General features: G+C 40.2%; 2 protein-coding genes across 2 annotated transcripts in view; both read right to left on the bottom strand.

Annotated features, from left to right (window-relative positions):
- The window catches only part of LOC134288187 (uncharacterized), a 504,266-nt gene that overhangs the window by 78,023 nt on the left and 398,604 nt on the right, over positions 1-27,639 (bottom strand). The window lies entirely within an intron of this gene.
- LOC134287152 (uncharacterized) lies at positions 11,360-16,555 on the bottom strand. The gene is made up of 2 exons (XM_062848821.1): positions 16,106-16,555; positions 11,360-12,000 (listed from the first exon to the last, which is right to left on the bottom strand). Exons 1-2 carry the CDS (start codon positions 16,163-16,165, stop codon positions 11,668-11,670), a joined length of 393 nt encoding a protein of 130 aa, XP_062704805.1. The 5' UTR covers positions 16,166-16,555; the 3' UTR covers positions 11,360-11,667.

Raw genomic sequence — 27,639 nt, 5'->3', positions numbered from 1 at the left:
CGCGTTTAATTAGCATGAATATGATGGAATTTGATTGGCTCAGTTAACATGCTTAACTGATTGTAAACTAGCAACATTGTAGCTGGTTGTCCTGTACGTGGTATTATCCTTTATAACGAGCAAATTGAGCTCTAATCTAAAATTAGCTGTTCGACTTGCAAAAAAAAACTTGAACGGAGTTCATTACCTTACGGATTTAACGATACCGACCTTAAGGAAAGCTCTTTAGAATCCCAGATGGCCGCCACACTGGACGACTTCTGCATCTACTCACGATTTTTAGCGCACAAATGTTATGAAAGCGCACTGGATCTTTTTGTTTTAAAACCATGGCAAGTTAGTTAACATATAAAAAATTTCACTATCGTTAGAAGTTAACATCTCGAGACTTGCGCAGGTTCTGGAGTAATCATGAACTGGGATGCCAAAACGTTTCTTCTTAATAGTAAAATAACGAATGCTTGTCCACTTAAAGAAATGGTTTAGGAATCCAAAGATGGCCGCCTTGAAATTCATTCCAATTTTCAAGACCACAAATCTGATTATCTAGCAGGCCAACAAGTGCTTTTGCCCCCTCTACATACGCGTTTCACTGCATTCTCGAGCACCGAATAGCACTTATGGACTACGACTTTGCTATGCAAAACGGTGAGTCGATAAGGAGAGCGTCCAACATAGCTCTGGTCCTGACAAGTCCTACCACCTCAGACAACCAGTGATCGTATCCCAAGTAACATTTTAAGTTTTGTTCGGCTCTATAAGAGATTTTCACGACCAAAACTTCCACTAAAACTGATTCATACATCAAAACCGGAAAATGATTCCGAAAGGTGATATCAAGATCCTCATGTGCGACTTCAACGCGAAGCTTGGTTCCGACAACTCGGGACTCATGGGACGCCATGGTCTCGGAGAAATGAGTGAAAACGGAGAGCTGTTTGCAGAGATTTGTGGCAACAATGACATGGTGATTGGGGATCGCTCTTTCCTCATCGACCAGTGCACAAAGTGACACGAGTTTCCCGTGATGGCGTCACGGAAAATCAAATCGATCACATCTGCATCAGCCGAAAATGGAGACGGAGCCTTCTTGATGTGCGGAACAAACGTAGCGCCGACATTGCGTCCAACCATCATCTCGTAATCGGTGAGATCCGGCTGCACATTTCTCGAACACATCGGGCGACGGATCAACATACTCCGACTGAAAGACGCTGCGGTAAAAAGGTCCTTCGTCGAGCAGCTACAGAACCGTGCTGCGCATATTCCGGAAGGTAGAGGCACAGACAAACAGACATATTACCATTGGCGTAACTAGAGGGGGGGCCAGGGGGGCCAGGCCCCCCCCAGAATCCGCCAGGCCCCCCCCAGAAATTTTTCATGACTTTATATATGGAAATTAGAAAAAATCTGAAAACCACTGTCGTGGTGACAAACATAGATCTATATTCTCAATTTAGTTGAAAATCGGAGTTTTCGACTAGCGAAGTTGGATTTTTCTCCAAACCCGTGCGTCGGACTTAACTTCGGAAGTGGTGCGCTGTATAGCAAACAGCTATACAGCGCACCACTTCCGAAGTTAGGTCCGACGCACGAATTTGGAGAAAAATCCAACTTCGCTAGTCGAAAATTCCGGGTTTCAACTGCACGTACAGTAACAGAAATTTATTTGGCATAATATGTGTTTAAATTTACAGTTATCGGAGACAATTCTCAACTTGTCACTCTTTACAAGATCATTGTCTAAAATGGTCTATGTAATTAGTTAGTTTTGTTTGGAAATATTATATAATCAGAATTATATAAAAAGCAATACTTTGCACATCTTCTTTTTTAAATTGCTGAGAAATTAAATCTAAATGATAATTTCCAGGAGTTCCTGGATGGGTAACTTTAAGAACCTTTGAATTTTCTAGCAGCATTACTGCAAAATATGGTTAAGTGATTCTTTATGGAAATCAAGTATCATGTGGGAAAATCATGTGGGTTGAATTTGCAATGGAACTCCAGCAAAAGTTTGTGAATTCCTAGTGAGAATAGATGTACACTGTGGTGCATAATTGATCGGACAAACGCCGATTTTCATACAAAATGGCCAAGTTTGAGATGCTGTAACTATGGTTTGCTTTGATGGATTGAGCTCAATTTTTGACACGGAACTACAAATATGCTGAATTTTGTGTATACAAAGTATAAAATGTTTTCGTTCACAGGTCTGGGCGTGGCAAGGCGTTGAAAAAATTGCAAAAGTGATCGGACAGCGGTACGCGTGTAAATCAAAGGGGTACCGCTGTCCGATCACTTTTGCAATTTTTTCAACGCCTTGCCACGCCCAGACCTGTGAACGAAAACATTTTATACTTTGTATACACAAAATTCAGCATATTTGTAGTTCCGTGTCAAAAATTGAGCTCAATCCAACAAAGCAAACCATAGCAAACAGCATCTTAAACTTGGCCATTTTGTATGAAAATCGGCGTTTGTCCGATCAATTATGCACCACAGTGTACGTAGCTGAAGCGTAAACGCGAGTGTATTCATTAAAACCATGCTGGAGGTGATTTCTAGTTGGTCACTATTAATTTCTTTTATTTTTCTTTTATTTTTATTGGGCCAGGGGTATTTTTGCATCTATCAAACAACGCACAAATTCAAATGGTCATTGAGGAAGTTTTAATATACCGTCGATGGGGGTGACAATGGGTCTGGGGGGTGAGATTGGGTCAAAACGGAAAAATATAAAATTTGAAATAGCTTATCAACTATCGCTAATTTATATTGAAAACTTTATATTATTTCAAAGAGGAGATGTTTTTACACGTCATGATGCAGATTAAAATGTTTGGCATTAATCGTTTTTTGTTAAATTTGTGGCTAAACTTATATAATGAAGCTACTAGTAAATCACTCTGAAAAAATTTCTCCTTCGGAATGTTTAACACAAGTACCTAACCCTAAATGTTCTTATAAGTGGTTAGCTGTAGGTATTACCTGGTTGATGCAATGAAAAAAACGGGCTGTTGTTGCTCTTTTTATTTTAAAAGTCGATATTTTCGACCCTATGTCTAAATATCAAGAATGGGGGTGAGATTGGGTCAAGCAAATTATCGAGTGCACATAAACTTAACTAAAAATTCAACTAGTTTTCCAGTCCCCATTTGACGTTAGAGTGGTGCCATGTTACCGTGTCTTCATAAAAGCACGTTTTTTTTCGAAAATAGTGTCATATAAGGATCTTTCATAAAATACATAGAAAATACTGAAGAAAGAAGAATAAGTCTATCGTTTTGCTAGGACTAAAAAAAAATTATTCAAAAATCTTTTTAAATGTTATTGCGGGACAGGTTCTAATAATGTGAAATGTTGTGTAACATAATATTTGATCGACCCTCTATCTTGAGATGGAGTGATTTGCTTTGGCTATATAGAGGCCAACGATCATGTACGTTAGAGTTTATAACGGAGGGTTGGGTTAAACATGTCTTATGCAGTATACTAAAAATATATTTTTTTAATCAATCTTTCAATGCGCCCCTCCCTCATTGCAATCCCCCCCCCCCTCCTCTCATGGAGGTTGAAACTTTAAATGAGGATGATTATGGTGGCTAAAAATGGCGATACAACATGCAAACGTTATTTTCTCAAATTTCAACCATTTTTTCGGATGTATTAGCCCTTTTGTAACCGGTGGTTCCATAGTTTCTTGCTGGCTCCACCATCAATCCTTATTCTCCTCCCGAACCCCAATATACCCTTTTGAAAAGTACCACTAGGAACTAATCGAACTCACTATAGTCGATACGTCGCGAGTGAGTGAGCGTTCCGCTTTCCAATCATGCCAGGTCAGAGTGTGTCAAAACCTGAGTAGTGTGAACAAGGCCTAAAAATATTTACTAGACCGATTCTTGTACCAACCCACAGATGGTGCACCGATAGATCATGGTTGCCAAAATGCAGCATAAAAGCATAGTGGTCAAATACCACCTTAAATATGAAAACGGATTTCTTATAAAAGGCTGTATTTGACCAAAATCTTTCTCTTTGTCCACGATTGATCCTCGAACAGTGCAGTGCGCGTGCCTAGATCTTTTCTTGAGGTCAGAACAATAGAATCTCGTGAAGTGAAAGTTGCATTAATTCTTGGTTTTCTTTTCTTAAAATAGGATTAAAAAGTACAAGCACAAGTGTTAGTAAAAGTAAAAACTACTGTGTAAATGTCAAAACTACTGTGTTAAATGTAAAAATCAAAAATGGTTAGTGTGAGCAAAATGAAAAATTATAACCTAAAACTAATTGATTAAAAACTTATAGCTACGAACAGTTAGACAAAGGACAACAAAAGAACGAAACACAAGAACAGTTTAAAACAAGAAAAAGGTAAATTTTCAGTGTACAACTGTGCCAACAGATGTAAAGGCTAGGAATGACGTCACGGGTGATTAATGTGGTGGTCAGGTCCAGCGAAAAGGGCCTTTTTCTTTTCTATGTCTTTCTCCAAGACAGAGCTCCAGATCTTCCGGACGGACCGGCTCCGTCAAGGACGAGCGTCGTTGGCCACCTGTACTTGGCGGCATCATTCTCCAACCGCCATTTTGAAAACCCGGTCAACGTCAGAAACCTATTGTTTGATATGGAACACTCTGCGGAGAGCTCAGGCTACAGTGCTTTGGGAAACGGCCGAATTCTCCGCCGTCCAACCGCCCGAATTTCTCCGTTCCTAGGTTTGGAACTCAGATGGTCGAAGCTTTATCGGAAACCATCCGTCTACCATCAACTCCGCCGGCCCAGGGCCGGATCACATCTAAAGGCGAACATAACCTCGAACCCCACCGGCAGAAGGCCGGTAAGCCAGCTATGTAACCCACACTCCGGATCTGCTGCAGCGCACAAGTAAGAACCCCACCCCATGTGACGTCATAGAATACTATGTTAATAAAATTGTAAATACGTATTAGCCTCAGCGTTAGCTTATTTAAGAAAGCAGCCCTGGGTTATATAAGTTTCACTTCTTACCATATTCGTTTTGGTCCAGCTTGGGACATTCATTACTTTGGCTTTCATGCAGTATTAGTTATCTGTGCTTCTACAACAGCAACTTCTTTGGGCATGGTTTTCACCATCCGTTCCTGCTCGAATTGATACGGCTCCACGGTTTGTGTATGAGGAAAGTAAGTTTCGAACGACCCTGAAATCCCACCCGATGAGCAAGCACGTTACAATTGGCGCCCAACAAAAATTTCGTCATATACCTCATATGCCTCCAAACTTCCCGGAAGGGGAGGTGAAAACAGAGCCCTGTTTTGATTTTCTCTTCGTTCTTCTAACGAAGGTTATTCGAGTACTACAGATTTTGTCCGAAATATACTAGAATGTCCGCTTATCTTTGACCGAAATCGGGATTCTAATCGTACTCTTCAAAATGTAAATAGTTCAGTTAATTTAGAAACTTTTCAATTATGCATGTGAATGTGTTAGTAAATAAGGCATGAATCGCGCGCGAAATGTATATAGAATAATCAATTTAGAAAATTACAACACGCTTGCTTTGAAATAGTTTTGTTCAATGTGTATCATCATTTAGAATTTTCGAATACGCGAGATTATTAGGCGTTTTTTAAATTTATTTCCAAATTTATTGAAAATTTCCGGATTTTAGACGAATCCGTGAACTAAAAAATGAATCCGAACTGAATGATGACCGCGATGCAAAAATTAGATTGGGAACATCTGTTCCGAAGACGAACCGTAGAAACAACCACGCGAACTCAGCCACGATTGACGAATAATGCGATGTTTGACGATAGAACCCGAAAATCCGATTTCCAGTATTCTTGGAACAAGATTCCAAGATCAATTCAAGATTCTAACGCGAACAGAATAAGGAAGAACACCGGCAGTTCTTCGAGACTATCTGTCACCGTAAGGCAGGAAGTCCCCCGGTTGAATTACGGACGAGGTCTAACACAATTAGAATATCAAAATGAAAACGAAAAGAATCGTCGCGAAAACATCGTTAAAAAGGAGCCAGGCCGAAACTTTGTGCCTGTCTAGTATCGAAATGAGGGAGATACTCACCTCAATTATCCGCGAAACTTCGTATACGCGACGACAGTAATCCCGATCAAAACGTACATCCTACTCAGCCTAAAACAGCTAATTGAATGCAAGAATGATCACCGTTGTTTTCATTGAAAAACAGGTGAAAGACCGAAGGCACTACGAAAACATTCCCACAATCAGAAGAACTCCCACCCACTCCAAACATAATATATTTCATGTTTCCTTTTTCTCCTACAAAGATAGCGAGAGTAAATCAAATTTTCTGCTCGGGTCTCCAAGAGGAACCTGAGGTAATCAGCGGTGAAGACCGTCAAACTTGTTGGTAGATTCCTCGTACATGTGCATGTTCGATGCGATTGGTACGAGATCTATGTAGTTGTCCTCGACCGGGACCAGTAAAGCGGAAGCGATCTGGCGATTCTATATATCCCGGCAGGATACGATTCTGGACGAACGTAGTCCAACCCTAGAATCATGATTCAAAATGTTAATGAATATCTTCAAATTAGTCGTTCAAGAATTGAACACTTACCATTCATAAAGGTCCGGACCCCTCATTCAAGAGATTGCCTGATTGATAAATCCTAAGAGGTAAACAAAGAATTTGATGTAATGTTTATAAACACCTGATTTGCAGGGAAAAATCCCAAAATTTCCTTCGCTAGATAAACTTCTTAGCCTCGCTGATTCGTAAACAGAAAAATGAAAAGTAGACCGATTAGTGATTCCGAAATCACGATAGGATATGCGCACATCCTAGTATTTGAGAAATTTCTGTAGCGGACAAGATTTTGTGGGTGAAAATACCCCAAAAGCGCGATTAAATCGTTAATGAGCATTAGATACGAGGGACTCGCGAACCTTTGTAATCTGATATGCTTAGAAATGTAAACATAAACATTCAAGATGTGTCGTCAATGAGATGACAGTTCTCAATACCGTGTACCGTGTATAGGTGAGAGTTTACTCACGATGAGTATCGTTTCTTCTCGCATTGGCGATGAAGGTGAATAGAATATTCCAATAGAAGGGCACAAATAAATTTTTGATTCACCATGATCAGGAATTGATCTTTGGTTGAAGTTGATTATTGAACCCGACAAACGTTACATTCAAAATGAAAATCTTCATTTTGAAGGAGGAACGATGGGGTAATGTAACCGGTGGTTCCATAGTTTCTTGCTGGCTCCACCATCAATCCTTATTCTCCTCCCGAACCCCAATATACCCTTTTGAAAAGTACCACTAGGAACTAATCGAACTCACTATAGTCGATACGTCGCGAGTGAGTGAGCGTTCCGCTTTCCAATCATGCCAGGTCAGAGTGTGTCAAAACCTGAGTAGTGTGAACAAGGCCTAAAAATATTTACTAGACCGATTCTTGTACCAACCCACAGATGGTGCACCGATAGATCATGGTTGCCAAAATGCAGCATAAAAGCATAGTGGTCAAATACCACCTTAAATATGAAAACGGATTTCTTATAAAAGGCTGTATTTGACCAAAATCTTTCTCTTTGTCCACGATTGATCCTCGAACAGTGCAGTGCGCGTGCCTAGATCTTTTCTTGAGGTCAGAACAATAGAATCTCGTGAAGTGAAAGTTGTATTAATTCTTGGTTTTCTTTTCTTAAAATAGGATTAAAAAGTACAAGCACAAGTGTTAGTAAAAGTAAAAACTACTGTGTAAATGTCAAAACTACTGTGTTAAATGTAAAAATCAAAAATGGTTAGTGTGAGCAAAATGAAAAATTATAACCTAAAACTAATTGATTAAAAACTTATAGCTACGAACAGTTAGACAAAGGACAACAAAAGAACGAAACACAAGAACAGTTTAAAACAAGAAAAAGGTAAATTTTCAGTGTACAACTGTGCCAACAGATGTAAAGGCTAGGAATGACGTCACGGGTGATTAATGTGGTGGTCAGGTCCAGCGAAAAGGGCCTTTTTCTTTTCTATGTCTTTCTCCAAGACAGAGCTCCAGATCTTCCGGACGGACCGGCTCCGTCAAGGACGAGCGTCGTTGGCCACCTGTACTTGGCGGCATCATTCTCCAACCGCCATTTTGAAAACCCGGTCAACGTCAGAAACCTATTGTTTGATATGGAACACTCTGCGGAGAGCTCAGGCTACAGTGCTTTGGGAAACGGCCGAATTCTCCGCCGTCCAACCGCCCGAATTTCTCCGTTCCTAGGTTTGGAACTCAGATGGTCGAAGCTTTATCGGAAACCATCCGTCTACCATCAACTCCGCCGGCCCAGGGCCGGATCACATCTAAAGGCGAACATAACCTCGAACCCCACCGGCAGAAGGCCGGTAAGCCAGCTATGTAACCCACACTCCGGATCTGCTGCAGCGCACAAGTAAGAACCCCACCCCATGTGACGTCATAGAATACTATGTTAATAAAATTGTAAATACGTATTAGCCTCAGCGTTAGCTTATTTAAGAAAGCAGCCCTGGGTTATATAAGTTTCACTTCTTACCATATTCGTTTTGGTCCAGCTTGGGACATTCATTACTTTGGCTTTCATGCAGTATTAGTTATCTGTGCTTCTACAACAGCAACTTCTTTGGGCATGGTTTTCACCATCCGTTCCTGCTCGAATTGATACGGCTCCACGGTTTGTGTATGAGGAAAGTAAGTTTCGAACGACCCTGAAATCCCACCCGATGAGCAAGCACGTTACACTTTTAGGCGGATTAACCATCTTTTAAAATTACCTAAGTCTTAATTCGCAATGATTACATCGTATTTCAAGTAGCTTTACTAGATATGATCAATAAAATTAACTTATATTTTTGAATAGGCGATTTTGAATACTTTGACCCATTCTCACCCCCTCTAAGGGGTGAGATTGGGTCAATTTTCAATCATTTGTAGTTTAGTAAGCAATTCATTTAATGTGATACTTTCTTGCTAAACTATCATAACCACATAGAAGAGTATACATACCAAATAAAAAGTTATTCTGACTTCAATTGCATTTGTTATTTAACAAACAATCTTTAAGTATCCTTTTTTGACCCATTCTCACCCCCAACGACGGTATTTAAAAGCTGGTGCTGCAAGATGTAATCGTAAGTTTGAAGGTATTCATGATTGGACTTGTGAAAGACTTGGTATTCATGAGATAATTGTGAAAGAATTCCTTTTTGACTTCTTGGAGAATTTCTTGGCTTCTATGTCCCTCTAAAATTATCTAAAAGAATTTCAATACAAATCGCTGAAGGAATTCCTCTAGAAATCCTTCAAATTATTCAAAAATCTACAAGTAATCCTAAAAAAACCTGGGGTTAATCCCTGAAAAACATTATGAACGGAATACTGTAATTTTTTAACTAACCGCTGAAGAAATTTTTAAAAAAATCCCGAGAGAAATTCCGGAAGAAATCATTACAAGAATTCTCGGAGCAATACCTGCAGGAATCCCTGGATTAATTTGTGAAAGTGTACCTGGAGGAATCCCTGGATGAATTCCTGGAGGAATCCGAAAAGCAATTATGCTAGGAATTTCAGGAAAAAAATCTGAAGAATCCGCATCAGAAATCCCTGTAGAAATTACTAGAAAAATTTTTAGATGAATCCTTGGAGGAATTTCTGGATGCATTCCTGGAGGAATCCTTAGAGGAATTCTTCAAGAAATCACAGGAGGAGTCCCTAGATGTATTTCTGGAGGATATCCGGGAGAACCTTCTGGAAAAATTCCATGCGGAATCTCTGGAAAAGTTCCTGGACTAATGCCTGGAGCATTAGGGGATTTTTTATTATCGTAAAAATTGGTATGAAGTTTCTGAAGGTTAATGAAATTAGGTAGGGATCATATATATTTGAAAAACTAAATTGAAAAAAATCAGGGTCGCCTAATTTTCCGGAAAACTCCAGTGAAAATCAAACATTTTCCACAGACACCACCTACTTTGAAAAATCATAGAACGAAGCAACATAGGCACATTTTTTGTGAAATCATAAGCAAATTTTCTCAGCAATTCCAAGATGGATTTCTGGAGGAAGTCCTAGAAAATTTTTTGGACAAATTCCTGGCGGATTCCCTGGAAAAGTTAATGGATTGATTGATTGATTTGTCTTTTTTAAAGAGACTTTCAGCCCTTGGCCCCAAAGTTATTGGATAAATTTCTGAAAGAGGCATCCCTGGAGAAGTTCCTGGAGTAATGCCTGGAGCATTAGAGAAATTTCTGATGAAATTCCAAGATAAATTTCTAGAAGAATTCCCAGAGGAATTTCTGGAGGAATTCCAGCAGGAACTCTTGGAGGAATCTCACGGAAGAATCCTTAGAGGAATCCCTGCAGGAATTTCTGGCATATTCTTGGAGGAATTCCTGGTGGAATTTCTAGAAGAACCCGTGAAATAACTACTGGACGGATTTCTAGAGGAATCCGTGGAGTTGAAATTCATGGATTTATTCCTAGAGGAAACCTGAAAGAATTTCCGGAGGAATCCCTTGGAAAAATTCCTATAGAATTTCCTGAAGAATCTCCTGAAAGAATATCGGAAGCAATCTCTAAAGGATTTCCTGCAGAAATTTCTGGAGGAATGCTACAGGAATTTCCGAAGAAAATCCTGGAGGGATTCCTGGATCAATTTCTGAAGAAATTCCTGTAGGAATATCTGAAGAAATACCTACGGTAAATCTTGGTGGAATTTCTTGAGGAGCCCCTGGAGACACTGCGGTAGTAATTTCTGAGGAATTCCCAGAGGAATTCCTGAAGGAATTCCTATACGAATTCCTGAAGGACTTTCTGAAGGAATTCCTGGAGTATTTCTGAAGAAACCTCATAAAGAATTCCCGCAAAATTTCTTAGAGAAAATTCTACAAAAATTATTGAAGGAATCCCTGGAGATATTCTTGGAAAAAAACCCTGGAGAAATCCCTGAAACAAATTTCTGGAGGAACCTTAGGAAGGATTCCTGGAGGAACTTCCGGACAAGTTCCAGGTGGAATTTCAGGAGAAATTTCTGGACAAATCTTTATAGAAAATCTTGGGGAAATTCAATGGAACTATTCATGGATGAATTCCAGGAGGAATCCCTTAATCAATTCTTTGAGGAATCCTTCAATGAATTCCTGGAAGAATCTGTAGAGGAATTCTGGAAGGAATCCATGGAGAAATTTCTGAATATATTCATAGAGAAATTCCTAAAGAAATTCCTAGAGAAATTCCTAGAGGAATTCTGAGAGGAATTTCTAATGGAGTTCCAGGAGATATTTCTAAACAGTATGAACTGGGGGGTTTTCTCTCGGTTGGAGTAGTGATCTGTACTCTACGATGGTCACGATACAAGAGAGCTGATCGCTCCGTTTATTCAAGTTTTATACGATTCATCGAACACTTTACTTTGTTATGGTGGTATTACATTATAACAGTCCGAGACCTGTCAACTGGTGTTGCACTGAACTAAACCGATTAGTTAATTCTGAATGGATATTACACTCCTTATCCCTTAAAATTAAGTAAACTGTTTCAGAGTAGATCACAAGCAATCTTAGGAAATATATTTAATTCAACTTGAAAATACGAGTTTGATAGCAACAACACCTTACTTATAAGAAAAAACTTGGATGATTTCACTGAAAATATGTTTAGGAATAGTATACAAAATCTTCATGCATCTTGGACTTCTTCTTTCTTCTGGATCTCCTTAGTTCACTATTCGAATGCGTCGGCTGCAGAACGCTTGGATGTACTTCGCTTATTGACGGACTTGGAGTGACGCTATCAGGTTCGCTCAGATCGGGAAACTCGGATTCCGAATTCTCAATGTCCTCCATATCCTTGAATGATCGTTTGGTTCCTCGTGGTGTTCTCATATCGGCCAACCGAAGCTGGATGTTCCGCCTGTGTTCGGTTCTATTGGCCGGTCCCGGTCTTATCTGCCCCCTGTGGGCCGAGATTAGATTCGCTCCGATTGCTATCTGAAAAATATTGAGAGAGATTTGTTTAATAAATACTCCCTCAATCCATTTTTCAATACTATTGGGATTATAGTTTCTGTAGTAAACCTTGTCTCCATGAACTAACTTTTTCAGTGGATCTTTCTTAACGTTATCAACATTACTCTTTAACCAAATATACTATATTAATAATATAACTCACTTCCAGCTATTTCTGGCGACCCTTTATCATGTGCTTGTGGCGCCGCTTGTGACGAACGTGGCAACTATTACACTCTAAAAACGAATGCCCTTAGGAAATACACACGCTGTCAACATTAATGAACTAGGGATGTCAATAATATCTTCAGTTATCGATAAATAATATTAAAATGTTTAGGGTTTAAATAAACAAATCATATTCTTTGCGTATTAGTCTTTGCACACAATATACTTTAAGTCAAAATGAATCAACAAGTATCCCCATTAGCTATAGCAATTTGACCAAAATATTTCACTTATCGGTACTTCCAAAACAAATATGCTCCTGAAAAAAGAATGATATTTGCGAAACGTCAAATTGCGCATGTTCCATCACTGATACACGACAGTTACAAAATATAAACTTAATATTTGCTTTGTCCAATATCATAATTTTGTTTGTGCAAATTGAATCTTGTACATCCCTAAATATGATTGACGACCATAACAATAATGGAAATGTCATGGAGACACGGTTAAACATATTTAGCAAATATTTGGTTTAATTTAAGGTTGATTGCCACGTTTGACGCTAGATGGTGCTGTAAGCTGTTCGCCAATTCAATGTATGGGGAACGCGGAAGTGAATCATATTGTTTATATAATATATTTGCTTTAACGGTTCTTCCACTTTTGTTACCGCATGACGTTTTTTTAAGCTTGACTTAGGGTTTATCAAATCAATGAGGGTTTTGGGCTTATATGCGAACACCTTGTCTGCAGGATGGGTACCCTCAGACGTCAGACAGCTATTGCGATAGTTAAAGAGAAAGTAATCCAACCTGTCTTGAAAACCCCATGTTCTCATTTCAGGATCCACGAGAAATTTCTTTAAAACTTCTTTCGCTACCCTAACCAACCTTTCTGCCTGTCCATTACTTTGTGGGTGGTAGGGAGGACTCTTCATAACCTCAACGCCTTGTCTTTCAAGAAAACTGATAAACTGTTTTGAATTGAATGGTGGGCCGTTATCAGTTACCAAAATGTCTGGCAGTCCAAATCTTGCAAAAAAATTAGTCAACTTCCTGATCACCTTTGCAGCGTCTGTGCCAAATCTTATCCAATATATTTCAAGCCACTTTGAATGACTATCGATAATCAGGAACAAGGTCTGCTTTTCAAAAAAGAAGAAATCCGCGTGTACGCGCCCAAAAGGGCGATCCGAAGGAGCCCATTTAGACGTTATATTTTTCCCAGGAACTACTGCCATTTTCAAACAAGTGGTGCATTGTTTTACATAGTCCTCAATATCGGAATTGATTCCGAACCAATAAACTGTTCGGCGCGCTTCCTGTTTCATTTTGATTACACCTGCATGGTTGGCGTGCAGGATTTTTAAGATCTTCGTCTGCAGTACTTTTGGAACAATTACTCGATCCTGAAATAACAAACACCCATCTACCTCCTCTAATCCTTGATGGTGTGAGTAAATATCTCTAAAACATTTGTCCACCCTACTCGGCCAACCATGCTGTAGAAACGAGTAGGCTCAGTGTACCAGTTATGGCTATAGTACCTCAAATTCGCCATAGTTGATTTTCAAGCTTTAATGATGAAAATCAACATGAAAAAATATGTAAACAATAGATCACGTTCATAAAAGATGATTGCACTCATTCAAATTTCACATTTTGCTGAAATTATGATAGAAATAAATCATTTTCTTTAAAATGTCGGCTTCCTTGCACCCTATTTCGCCATAGTGTACCAGTTATGGCAAATCCCATGAGGAATGCATGTAAATAGTGCGAAGTGGAACCGAAATTAAAAAGTATGTCCATAACTGGTACAGGGTTCCTATCATTGGCACACGCCGTAATAAATAGTAAAAGTGGGTTTGGCTCAGATTTTATATTTTTCCTGTAAAGTATGAAAACAAATCTATCATTTGACATATCGACAACATTCGTCGGTCTTCTTCTTATTTTTATAGAAGTAGTTTTCCTTAGGTAGTGCGATAACTGGTACAGGCACCCTATATTTGTTGAAGAAATGTGTCATTTTTCGTTTCAGCAGCTACCAAACTATGGTTCAAAGGAAAATTATCAGAAAAATTCAAACTTTTAACGTAATGTTTTTCCAACTTTTTTGGGACTTCCTCCATCATTGGGAACCTGGAGCAGAAATCTGCGTTGCTCATACGCTCAGATGGTCTATAGAATATCTCGTAATCATAAATGGATAACTCCATAATGTACCTTTGCAGTCGTGTGACGAATATTGAATTTTTCCCAGGCTTACCAAGGATACCCAACAGAGGCTTATGGTCTGTGTAGATTAAAAATTTTTGACCATAACGAAATTTATGAAATTTCTTAACTGTCGTTACTACCGCAAGTGCCTCCAAATGAAGGATGGGGTATTTTTTTTGAGCCGAGTTCAAAGAGAAAGAGGTGAAAGATATTGGCCTTTCAGCACCTTTAATTACGTGAGAAATAACACCTCCTAAGCCGTAAGACGAGGCATCTGTACAGACAATTATCGGCTTTTTCGGGTCGTAAAATGTTAACAATTTTCCAGTAAGCAGTTGTTTTTTGCAGTCCTTGAATGCTTTGTCACATTTCTCATCCCACACATATTTAACGTCTTTCTTTAGCAAATTATATAGCGGATTCAAAAAGGTTGATAAATTAGGTAAAAACTTGTTGTAGTAGTTGATTAATCCTAAAAAAGCTTTAAGCTTGTTTACATTGTCAGGTGTTTCAGCTTGCTGTATAGTAGCGACTTTTTCAGGATTAGGTTGAAGGCCATCTTGTGAAAGAATATGCCCTAAAAATGGTAGTGTGCTAACAAAAAATTTACATTTCTTATAATTTACTTTAATGTTAGCCTTAGCCAACCGATCAAGAACTTAAGCCAACTTGTTTTTGCAGTCTTCGTAATCTTTTCCAGCAATCAACACATCGTCAAGATAACATGACACAAATTCAAGTCCATGTAAAACTGTATCCATGACTTGCTGGAATATAGCCGCACTGGATGAGGCTCCCTGTGGAAGTCTATTATAAGAATAGAGCCCCTTTGGCGTGTTGATAACAACGAACTTCCTAGACTTTTTTGAAAGATTTAGTTGAGTGTAGGCAGTTGCAAGGTCTAAAGAGCAAAATATTTTACAACCTGCTAGAGATGCAAACACATCTTGTGCAGTAGGCAATGGGTACACGTTTGGAATTATAACCTTGTTAATTGACACTTTACAATCTATTACAAGACGAATATCTCCATCCTTTTTTATCACAACCACTACCGGCGAAGCCCAAAGACTCGTTTTAATTGGGGTTATAATTCCGTCTCGTTCCAACGATTCCAAATGATCCATCACTTTCTCTTTCAATCGATATGGTACATCATACGCTTTACGAAATATAGGTGATTCTTCTTTGAGTACTAAATCAGCCTCAAACCCTTTAATAGGTGTAGAAAAATCCTTGTCAAAAACACTTTTATACTTGGACTTGATTTCATTTGTAAAAAAATCGCTTCCAGTTGAGCCAGGAATATTCTTGATCATCAATGAGTTTGAAAAAACAAGTTCTCCAATTGTCAAAAAACATATCTAGCCAATCACGTCCAATGAGGGGGTCAAAACGATGATCATTATCCAGTACAACTAAATCTAATTGAAACTTCCTAAAATTTAACGTAACATACACTGAAATAATGCCAAGAACTTCAAGACTAGATCCATTTACTACCAATAATCTTTTTTTGCTTCCTTTCAACGGTTTTTCATTGAAAAACTTCAAATAGTCCGACTTGCAGATAACAGAGACAGCTGATCCACTATCCACCTCCATTTTATACATCTTTCCACTAATTTCAACATCCAGGAGACAAGGTTCACTGATTTTATTGATGGTTCTAATCATCATGCATGGATAGTCACCTGAGCTGTCGCTGTCACTGCTGTAGTCGACCCGCAATCTCTTGAAATAATCGTGTACATTGTCTCGAGCTTCGTCGTGTTTGGTAGCCTCTCCTACAAATTTTACTGAGCTTCTTTGAGAATTTTTATACTTGTAGCAATGTTTTTGAATGTGCCCACGAATTTTACAAAAATGGCAAACAAAATTGGCATATCGTCCTTTACCAGACGACATTTGTCCTGAACTCGGGCCTGAACGAGACCTGCTTCTTTCATATCTCTCATGTTGCATCCTATAATCACGATTTCTACTTCTTTCTCGTCCACGGTATTCTCTTCCATGCCCGCCATAGTTACGATTCCTTCCAAGCCGATACTTCACCGAGTTGATATTTGCCGAACCATCGTTAATGGCATCCGCCTGATTTACCGCTATTTCACTGCTTTTGATAATCCTCTCTGTTGTTCTCAATGTTATTTTTTTTTATCTAGTTCATTTATTTAAGGCTCAATCGCGTATAACGCTTTACGGAGCCGAGGATCTTTCTTTGTACTTAATAGTATACATTATACAGAGTCATAACTTTTTCATGATATCTGTTAGTATTGGGTGGAAGCCAGGGTACTCGTGGCAGCTCGAGGTTAGAAGGTCACATTTTGAGGGATGGATAGGGTAAGGATTGGGCCAAAGGTTTCACTGCTGCTCATCCGGGGGTGAATCGCATCTTGCTAGCGTATTCGGTGCCTTGTGGTGATGGTACCAACTTGTTGTGGGACTTGGTCTTCCGGATGGCCAGGAGCAGCTTGGTAACACAAAGAGGACAAAACAGAGAAAAAAAAAACTGGAGAAGAAAACACAAGCGAATTAAACTTTTATACCAGCAGAGCGAAGAAAGTCGAAAATACATCCCATGTATGTGACATCGCGGGTCCCCAACACATCTCTCACAAGAACAAAGGGTTGTCTACCTCGGGCCTCAAGGGTATCCAATAGTAGCGCTCTGGAGGCGTCATTATCCGGGCATTGCCAAACTACGTGGTCGATGTCATCATAACCGGAACCGCACTTAGTACAAACATTGCTCAACGCGAGGTTAATCCTGTGTAAATGCGCGTCTAGCGAGTAATGGTTGGACATAAGTCTTGACATAACGCGAATGAAATTGCGACTTACATCCAGACCATACCACCACACTCGCAAAGAAACATTAGGAATAATGGAATGTAACCACCGTCCCAGCTGGCCATCTCGCCAATCATTTTGCCAACTTTGAAGAGAACTCTGGCGAACAAAATGGAAAAATTCATCATGTGAAATTCTTCTATCATAGATCTCACCTTCCTGTGCGCCCACCTTTGCGAGAGAGTCCGCCTTCTCATTGCCATAAATTGAGCAATGTGAGGGGACCCATACAAAGGTAATCTTGTATGATCTTTCGACCAGTGCACCCATCTGCTCCCTTATTTTTGTAAGAAAGTAAGATGGATGTTTTACAGGTTTCATCGACCGGAGTGCCTCAATCGAACTAAGGCTATCCGAGAAGATGAAGAAATGGTCTACGGGCATGTTTGAAATCATCCCCAAAGCGAAATTGATTGCTGCCAGCTCAGCAACATAAACCGAACAAGGTTCCTGAAGTTTGCGGAAGGCGGTGAAATTTTCATTGAAAACACCGAAACCAGTGGATCCATTTATGCGAGACCCATCAGTGAAGAATCTCTTACAGGAATTGACATTTTGGTACTTTTCGTTAAAAATGCGAGGAATAGATATACATCGAAGTTGATCTGGTATTCCATGAACAGCTTGCTTCATGGACAGATCGTATTTAACAGAGGTACTGCCATTAGTGAAGTGTACACGGGGAGGATTATAACTTGGTAGGCTTATGTCAGATGACATGTATAACAGATAAATTCTCATGAATTTTGATTGAGTGTTCAGACTGAGCATTTCTTCGAAGTTTTTGATGACAAGTGTGCTGCTCACTCCACACTTGATAAGTAACCTTAGCGAGAGCTCCCAGAATCGGTTCTGGAGAGGTTTTACCCCTGCCAGGACCTCTAGGCTCGCGTTATGCGTTGAGTGCATGCAGCCGAGAGCAATACGCAAACAACGGTATTGAATTCGTTCCAACTTTATTAGGTGGCAGTTTGCTGCTGAGTGGAAACAGAAAGAGCCATACTCAATAACAGAGAGAATAGTCGTTTTGTAAAGTTTTATGAGGTCTTCCGGGTGAGCACCCCACCATGTTCCGGTAATTGTGCGTAGAAAATTGATCCTTTGTTGACATTTTTGCACCAAATACTTGATTTGGGTACCCCAAGTGCCTTTTGAATCAAACCAGACCCCAAGGTACTTCGAAGTCAAAGACTGGTCGATTTCTATTCCCAAAAGATTGAGTTTCAGTTGGGCTGGGTTCCGCTTTCTAGAAAACACAACCAATTGAGTTTTTTGCGGAGCAAACTCGATCCCTAAATCTCTTGCCCAGATTGACAGATTATTTAGAGAATTTTGCAATGGTCTTTGCAACATTTCTGCATGTGGGCCTTTTAGAGAAACCACAGCATCATCTGCAAGTTGTCTTAGCGTGCATTGTCCTTCCAAGCAACTATCAATGTCTTTCACGTAAAAATTATAAAGCAAGGGACTTAAACATGAGCCTTGGGGTAGACCCATGTAACTAATTCTGGAAGTTGTCAGTTGTCCGAGATTGAAACTCATATGTTTTTCTGACAACAAATTATACAAGAAATTATTTAAAATTCCTGGAAGTCCACTATTGTGCAGTTTTTCTGACAATATGCCTATGGAAACTGAGTCAAAGGCGCCCTTAATATCCAAGAAAACTGAAGCCAGTTGCTCCTTTTCCGCAAAGGCCAGTTGAATATCTGTTGAAAGCAACGCTAGACAATCGTTTGTTCCTTTGCCCTTGCGAAACCCGAACTGTGTATTTGAAAGCAAATCATTCGATTCAACCCAATGGTCGAGTCGCGATAGGATCATTTTTTCCAACAATTTCCTTAAACATGATAACATAGCAATTGGGCGGTATGAATTATGATCAGACGCTGGTTTACCAGGCTTTTGAATAGCTATTACTTTGACCTGTCTCCATTCTAGCGGAACAATGTTGTTCTCCATGAATGAGTTGAACAGATCCAGTAGTCGTCTTTTCGCGATATCTGGGAGATTCTTAAGAAGATTGAACTTGATCATATCGCGTCCCGGAGCAAAATTGTTTGATGAAAGAAGAGCCATAGATAGTTCCAGCATAGTGAAGGGTCTGTCCAGAGAACTGTCTCTTGGGGATGTTTCCCAAGAAATCGGTTGTGCTGGAACTGAGTCTGGGCAGACCTTTTTCGCGAAGCTGAATATCCAACGGTTGGAGTATTCGTCACTCTCATTAGAAGAAGAGTGGTTTCGCATGTTGCGAGCCACTCTCCAAAGCGTTGTCATTGAAGTTTCTCTTGAGAGACCTGTAGTATCGTAGAATATGTGGTAGGCCATGGATTCGAGAGAAGAGAACTGAGAGTAGAGTAGTCAGGACAGGTAATGAACCAGTGAATACACAGCGTGTGATCTAATTATTATTCCTATAAATAATCCGTCTATAAAATCCGAATTACTCACAATATTACATTGGCGACGAGGAGAAAATGTAAGTAATTTTTGTATTATTCAGTTCGTGAAAAATAAAACGTTAAAGCCACACATCATTTTGTTGAATCTGCCGAAAAATTGTTGTTTGCTGATTCGGCAGCGAAAAAATACCATGGCAACCATGGTGACATATTGAATGAAACTTGCATCGAACTTTTGCATCAAAGTTTGGGATAAAGCTCTTGGATAAACTTTTGTCAATGAAGGTAACGGGGTAACATAGTAACGTACCAAAGAAGATGACAAAATGGAACTGTCAAAATAGTTCACTGTCCTAGGAGTGAAAGAAAGCAGAAGTTCTGAAAAACAATTTATTGAATGGGGTTTACGTGTACAGTGTTTTCAATGGAAAGGATAATGAATGGAACAGAAAACAGTGAGAAAATGAGTGACTGATTAGTGCTGCAACAGCTGATGATTGGCTAAAAAAAGGTAAGCTCGGAAGACTAATTACAAACGGCAAAGAGGAAATAAACATTTGTTATTGTTGTTTTTGTTCGTAGTTTTTTTTTTAATCATGATTGGAATAGCTGATGGGTTGTAGAAACCAGATAAGTGTGGATTCTCTTTGAGTTATAAATAAATAATAATGGACTGCACCTAAATGTACTTTGCAATACAAGTAATTTCTCTGATAGAGAATATTGTAGCAAGTTAATGAGATTTGTGACGGAATCGTCAAACGACTTGGCTCAAGTGGCGGTATCGTCAAAGGCGGAATCACATAAACGCATAACTGGCGGAATCGTCATATTTGTAATACTTTATAAGTATTCTAGTTTTTTTCCTATACAGAAAATGGGTTGGGATCGTCAACATGAATTTGATCAAAATACAAGTGGCGGATTCGTTATATAAAAAAAAGTCTCTTAATGGAATAATTGACGGAATCGTCATATAATGATCATTTTGGTTCGCAAGAAAAGTGATGGATTTGTCAAGCGGGTTCGCTCGAACTATAAGTGGCGGTATCGTCATAAGCGGAATCGCTTAAAGAGATTGGAGGCGGATTCGTCATAAGAGGAGTCTCTTAACAATATAATTGGCGGAATCGTCATAAGCGGAATCGCTTAAGGAGATTGGAGGCGGATTCGTCATAAGAGGAGTCTCTTAAAGATATAATTGGCGGAATCGTCATATAGTAATCGAACAATTAGTTCAATTGGAAAACCTGGCGGAATCGCCAATTAAAAGAACAAATGGCGGATTCGTCATAAACAGAGTTATTCGGTGAAATTTTTGTATAAGCATAAGTGGCGGAATCGCCATAAGAATAATTATTTTAATTTCCAAAATATGAATAGTATGCTCGAAATTAAAAATAAAATGCGTTCTAGTAACGAGAAAATATCAATCAAGTATCATTGTACAGAAATGATGTGTGAGCTGAAAAAAACGTTTTATGACAAGCACGAAAGTAGAATGATTTCTTAGCAACTTATCGTTGTCGTTTTTTTTTTCGATCGCTGGATGTTTTGTTCTAGGACCAGCAGTGAACTTCGAATCAGAGCGTTTCAGACCAATTTGGACTCGTCCCAACTGCCTTTGGCGTGGTCTAAATGGAAACGCGATTTAGAATGTTATTTCGAGTCTGAGAAAATAACTTCTCAGTACGATAAGCGTTCCAAGTTGTTGTACTTGGGTGGCTCTGATCTCTGAGACATATATGATAATCTTCCAGAAGTCGAAAGTGTTCCACACATTTTGCAGGTAGGTGATGTGATGAATTAGTGTATGTGGTAAAAAAAACCGTCCCTGTAGGATCCACCATATTACGATGCAGCGATCGCCAAATTGGATGCTCATTTTGAGCCCTACCGGCGGCGTACTTACGAACGTCATCTATTTCGACAAATTGCTCAAGGATCATCAGAACGATTTACGGATTTTGTATTGCGGTTGAGAGCACAGGTTAAGCGTTGTGAGTACGATAAGCCAGAGGAAATGATCTTGGATCAAATCGTCGAAAAGTGCTTGTCAGCGAAGCTTAAGCAGAAAATGTTGAAGAAAGATATGCCTCTGAGTGAAGTTGAAGGTCTAGGAACGAGTTTGGAGGAGAGTGCGAAAAAGGTGAAGGAGTTTGCCGATCAAGGTGGTCAAATCAGTAGCGTGATGCGGAAGCCGACAGAAGGGAGTTATAAGGAGACGGGACAACGCCGTGCAAATTTCAAGCAAATCTCAAACCCGCGGCAGACCGAAGGAAAAGATTCTAAATTCTTCAGACGAGTTGGTTCAGTTCCTGTTTGTTTCTCCTGTGGTAAACGAGGTCACATCAAGGGAGCAGATAACTGTCCAGCAAGGAATAAGACATGCCTACAGTGTGGTGGCACAGGCCATTTCGCGAAGCAATGCAGGAAGAGAGCAAACAGTGATGAGAGAGCAGTAGGACCACCTAAGCGGATTCGAGCTGTATCCGATGAGTTGGATGCCGATGGAGGCGAAGACTACATTTTCTACGCAATGGGAAAGAACACTTTCTTGTTCAAAGTGGGAACTGTTGAAATTCCAATGGTTATCGACTCCGGTGCAGCGGCTAACATCATCAGTCAATCGGTTTGGGAACAGATGAAGCGGCTCAAAGTTCAGGTCTGGGAGATGTCCACGGAAGTCGATCGAAATTTCATTTGTTATGCTTCTAATCAACCGATGCAAATCACTGGCAGTTTCATGGCACAAGTAGAAGGTGGAGGAAAGGAAGTTGCTGCCAAATTCTATGTTGCGAAGGATGGTCAACAGTGCCTGTTAGGTGATCAAACAGCAAAATCGCTACAGGTGCTGAAGGTGGGATTCGATATCGGAAATGTATGTCAAACCGTTCGATTGGAATTTCCCAAGTTCAAAGGAGTTACCGTAGAGATCCCTATCGACAGTAGTGTGCAACCAGTACAGCAAGCTTATCGGCGGGTTCCGTATGCGTTAGAAGAGAAAATCGACGAGAAGATCAGGATGCTGCTGAATCAAGGAATTATCGAGAAAGTCACAGGGCCGTCTCCGTGGGTATCGCCGATGGTACCGGTTTTGAAAGATTCAGGGGACGTGCGATTGTGTGTGGATATGCGTCGAGCCAATCAGGCAGTGCTCCGCGAAACTCATCCATTGCCATTAGTGGACGAAATTTTGGGGTCAGTGAATGGAGCAAAGTACTTCTTCAAGGTAGACATAAAAGATGCATATCACCAATTGGAAATATCTGAAAGGTCACGTCCGATTACAACGTTTGTAACTAAAGCAGGTCTTTACAGGTAAACTCATATTTAACAGAATTAAACAATGAATTAGAATAATAAAAATGAATTCAATAACGTCAATTGTTCCTTATTATTACAATACATTTCTAGATACAAAAGGCTTATGTTTGGCGTTAGCTGTGCTCCGGAAATTTTCCAAAAGACTATGGAGACAGTGCTAGCAGGTCTTGAAGGAGTTATCGTGTACCTGGACGATATAGTTATTTTTGGATCGACAAAACAAGAACATGATAGGAGACTAGAGGCATTGATGAAACGTGTAGAAGAGTATGGAATATTGTTAAATCAGCAAAAATGTATTTTCGGAGTTCAAGAGATAGAGTTCTTAGGACATAAGATGAGTGAACAAGGCGTTCGTCCCACAGAAAGTAGAGTGGCAGCTATTAGGAATTTCAGAGAACCAAAGAATGTAGGAGAATTAAGGAGTTTTCTCGGATTAATAACGTACGTTGGCCGTTTCATTCCTAATTTAGCAGCAAAAACAGAGCCGTTGAGGAGATTGTTACAAACTGGATCATGTTTCGAATGGAAGAGTGAACAACAAGAAGCATTTAACGTCATAAAAGCGGCTATCTCGGACACAAAATATTTGGGGTTCTTTGATCGTAAAGACAAGACCAAGCTGATTGTCGATGCAAGTCCACAGGGATTAGGAGCAGTATTAGTGCAAGAAAATATGGAAGGTGCAAACAGGATTATCTCTTTCGCGAGCAAGGCGCTGACGGATCTGGAGCGGAAGTATTTTCAAACGGAACGCGAAGCCCTGGCGATTGTGTGGGGTGTAGAGAAGTTCAAGTTATATCTTCTTGGATCAAAATTTGAGTTGATCACTGACTGCAAAGCGCTGAAATTTTTGTTCAAGGCGCGATCACGACCATGTCCCAGAATTGAACGTTGGGTAATGAGAATTCAATCATACAACTACGATATCAAATACGAACCCGGGACAACAAACTTGGCAGATGCGTTGTCTCGTTTGTCAATTTCAAGTGCCCAGTATTTTGATAAATCAGCCGATCGATACATCAATCAACTTTTGGAACATGCAGTGCCGAATGCAGTTACACTAGCCGCAGTGATTGAAGCAACCAAACAGGATAGCACCTTGCAGGAACTTATGGCAGCTCTGTTAACCGGTTCTTGGACGGACGATGTACTGAAGGATTTTAAGCATTTCAAGGCGGAAATCCATTCTGCCAATGGTGTTCTGATGAGGGGAGATCGGCTGATCATTCCAGAATCACTTTATCAACGGGTACTTCAATGTGCTCATGATGGGCATCCTGGCATGAGTCTGATGAAACGGCGTCTGCGACAAAAGGTTTGGTGGCCCAAGATGGACGAGTTAGTTGAAAAGTATGTGAAAGGTTGTGGCTCATGTACGTTAGTTTCAACGGTTGGACCACCGGAACCAATGCTTCGAACCAAAATGCCTGAACGACCGTGGACCGAAGTAGCCATCGATTTCCTGGGACCATTGCCCTCGGGACATTTTTTGTTAGTGCTGGTCGACTACTTTAGTCGTTTCACGGAAGTGATCGTAATGAAGCAGATAACAACGGAGTTGACGGTGAATGCTCTTTTTGAGACGTTTAGCCGTTTTGGAGTACCGGAAACATTAAGGTCAGACAATGGGCCGCAGTTCATCAGCGAGCAGTTCAAGAATTTCTGTGAGGAATATGGCATTGATCATCAGAAGACAACACCGTATTGGCCGCAGGCCAATGGCGAGGTAGAGAGGATGAACAGCACCATTCTAAAACGCTTACGGATCAGTCAAGAAGAAAACAGTAAACACTGGAAATGGGATTTAAGGAGTTTTCTGTTAATGTACAACTCGACACCGCATTCTACAACTGGAATCGCTCCATCAGCCCTCATGTTTGGAAGGGTTCTGAAAGACAAATTGCCAAGTGTACATCAATCAGCAAGTGTGTTATCGGAAGGAATACGGGATCGTGACTGGACGAAGAAACTGGAAGCTGCAGGGATATCTAATGCTCAACGAGGGGCTAAAACGAATAATCTTGGAAAAGGAGATGTTGTTGTGGCCAAACGCATTATCAAGGAAAACAAGTTATCAACCAATTTTGGATCGGAGTTGTTTGATGTACTTAATAGAGAGGGTTCGGAAGCAGTAATTCAGTCAAAGGAATCTGGAAAGGTTTATCGTCGAAACGTGGGTCATTTGAAGCGGTTTATTCAAGAAGCGTCAAACAACCAGGAACAACACACGGTCGAAATGAAAGCAACAGAGAAGAGTGCAGGTACATCAGGAATTCGGTCGGAAGGAGAGGTCTTAGATGCCGAAGATTCGTCAGCGATTCGGAAACAGGATAAGGTTGAAACGGAGGATACACAAGTAGGAATTGAAGCACGTGAAATGGGGACTATGGCAAGGAATTCAAGAACTAAAGAACCTTCTATGATTCGCCGTAGTCGACGTGAAACGAAGATTCCTAATCACCTAAGAAATTATGTAACTAATGTAAATGATTGTTATCTTGATTGTTATAGATTTGAAGATTAAGTAAAGGAGGAATGTAGTATCGTAGAATATGTGGTAGGCCATGGATTCGAGAGAAGAGAACTGAGAGTAGAGTAGTCAGGACAGGTAATGAACCAGTGAATACACAGCGTGTGATCTAATTATTATTCCTATAAATAATCCGTCTATAAAATCCGAATTACTCACAATATTACAAGACCCTCAATGAAGTGTCGCCAATAACTACGCTTCTTCGCTTTCAGCAGGTTTATCAGCTGTCTTTCGAGCTTTGCGTACTCTTGATAAAGATCTGAGGTACCGTGCCTACGAAAAGTTTTGAAAGCATCAGATTTTTTAAGATACAACTGGGTGCAATCATCATCCCAGCCTAGTGTGGCTGGTCTTCTTTTGAAGGTTGCACTTGGAACACGTCGTTTTTGTGATTCTAATGCACTCTTATATATCAGTTCGGACAGGAATCGATACTCATCCAAAGGTGGGAGGGGATTGAATGATTCGATGCCAAAAGATACCGCTTCTGCATACTTTTGCCAATCGATATTCCTTGTGAGGTCAAAAGGAACCTGAATTGGATGGTCTGACCTTTCACTATTATGCTTTATGGTGGTTATAATGGGTAAGTGATCACTACCATGAGGATCCTCGATTACCTTCCACAAGCAATCGAATGATAGTGAACTTGACCCCAGTGATAGGTCGAGACGACTTTCTTTGCCGTCAGATGCAATACGTGTCACTTCACCTGTATTTAAAATGTTCAAATTGAAATCGTCGCACAAATCATAGAAAACGGCCGCTCTATTATCGTCATATGGTTCGCCCCACCCTGTGCCATGTGCGTTCATATCACCCAGAATTAAAACTGGATGTGATAGTGCAGAAACCGCATTCCAAAGATGACGGCGGTTAATTGAAATTCTTGGAGGAATGTAAACGGAAGCTACGCAAAGTTCTTTACCCTTTACGTTTATTTGGCAAGCGACGATTTCTACGCCAGGATGAGTCGCGATTGGAATTCTATAAAATGAGTAAGTCTTTTTGATCCCCAAAAGAACTCCCCCATAATGGTCATCTCTATCCTGGCGTATAATGTTAAAATCGTGGAAGTTGAGTTCATCTTCAGAAGAAAGCCATGTTTCACAAAGGGCAAATATATCACAATCAGAGTTGTGAATCAAAAACTTAAACAGGTCTAATTTAGGTTTTAGACTATGACAGTTCCACTGTAGCACAGTGATCATATCTTGTACCTCACTTGATGAATTATCCATCGAAAGATATGATCGCAGCAAGGAGGGGCCATGATTGTGTCAGATTCCGAAGATATTCTTCTACTGTAGGTATAAACATATCAATAATGCCTCTAAATGTTTCTGGAAGGCTGAGGGCATCATATAAGCGATCCACGAGAACCCTAAAAGTAAACAGTCCTCGCTTGGGTCTAGGAGGCTTGCTTGAACTGCCAGGAACTTTGGTAGCTTTTTTCTTGCTACCTTGTCGATTATTTTTCTTTGAAGTGTATTTAACAGGCGGAGACGGGGGTGACAGGTTCTTACTACAACATGGATCTGAAGCTAGAGGAACCTGATTCTTCGGAGTTTTTAAGTTTACCCCGTCTCCTTTGACATTAGGCAAACTTTTGAGGGAAGACTTTAAAAAGACCTTTCGGCGCAATCCCGGGGAAGATGATGACTTCCTTTTTCCAGGTGCGTGTACCTCCGAAAGAGATCCACCCTCATCAGTTTCGCCATCGTCCTGATCATCGGAAGACAACTCCTGATAGGGATTTTCAACTGGGACAGCTGATTCAGACACGGAATCTGGTGTTTTAAAAGATTTCACCATCTCCGCATATGTCTGTTTGGAGCGCTTTATGATAGAGCGACTCTCATTTCGAATGCGTCTTTTGTAAGCCGGGCAAACTTGCAAGTCGTGTGGATCTCCGCCACAGTAGCTACATTTTTCCGCTTCCTGTGTGCAAGAGTCCTCCAAATGAGCTTGGTTGCATTTGCCACAACGGGGCTTGTTGTCGCAAAAGCTATCACTGTGACCAAACTGCTTGCATTTGGTACAATTAAAAACCTTCGGCCTAAAAAGATGCACTGGGTAAAAACCACCATCGATTACAACAAAT

This window comes from Aedes albopictus, chromosome 2, assembly GCF_035046485.1.
Source record: "Aedes albopictus strain Foshan chromosome 2, AalbF5, whole genome shotgun sequence".
NCBI lineage: Eukaryota > Metazoa > Arthropoda > Insecta > Diptera > Culicidae > Aedes > Aedes albopictus.
The sequence above is the reverse complement of the archived record's forward strand: the minus strand, read 5'-3'. Positions and strand labels throughout refer to the sequence as shown.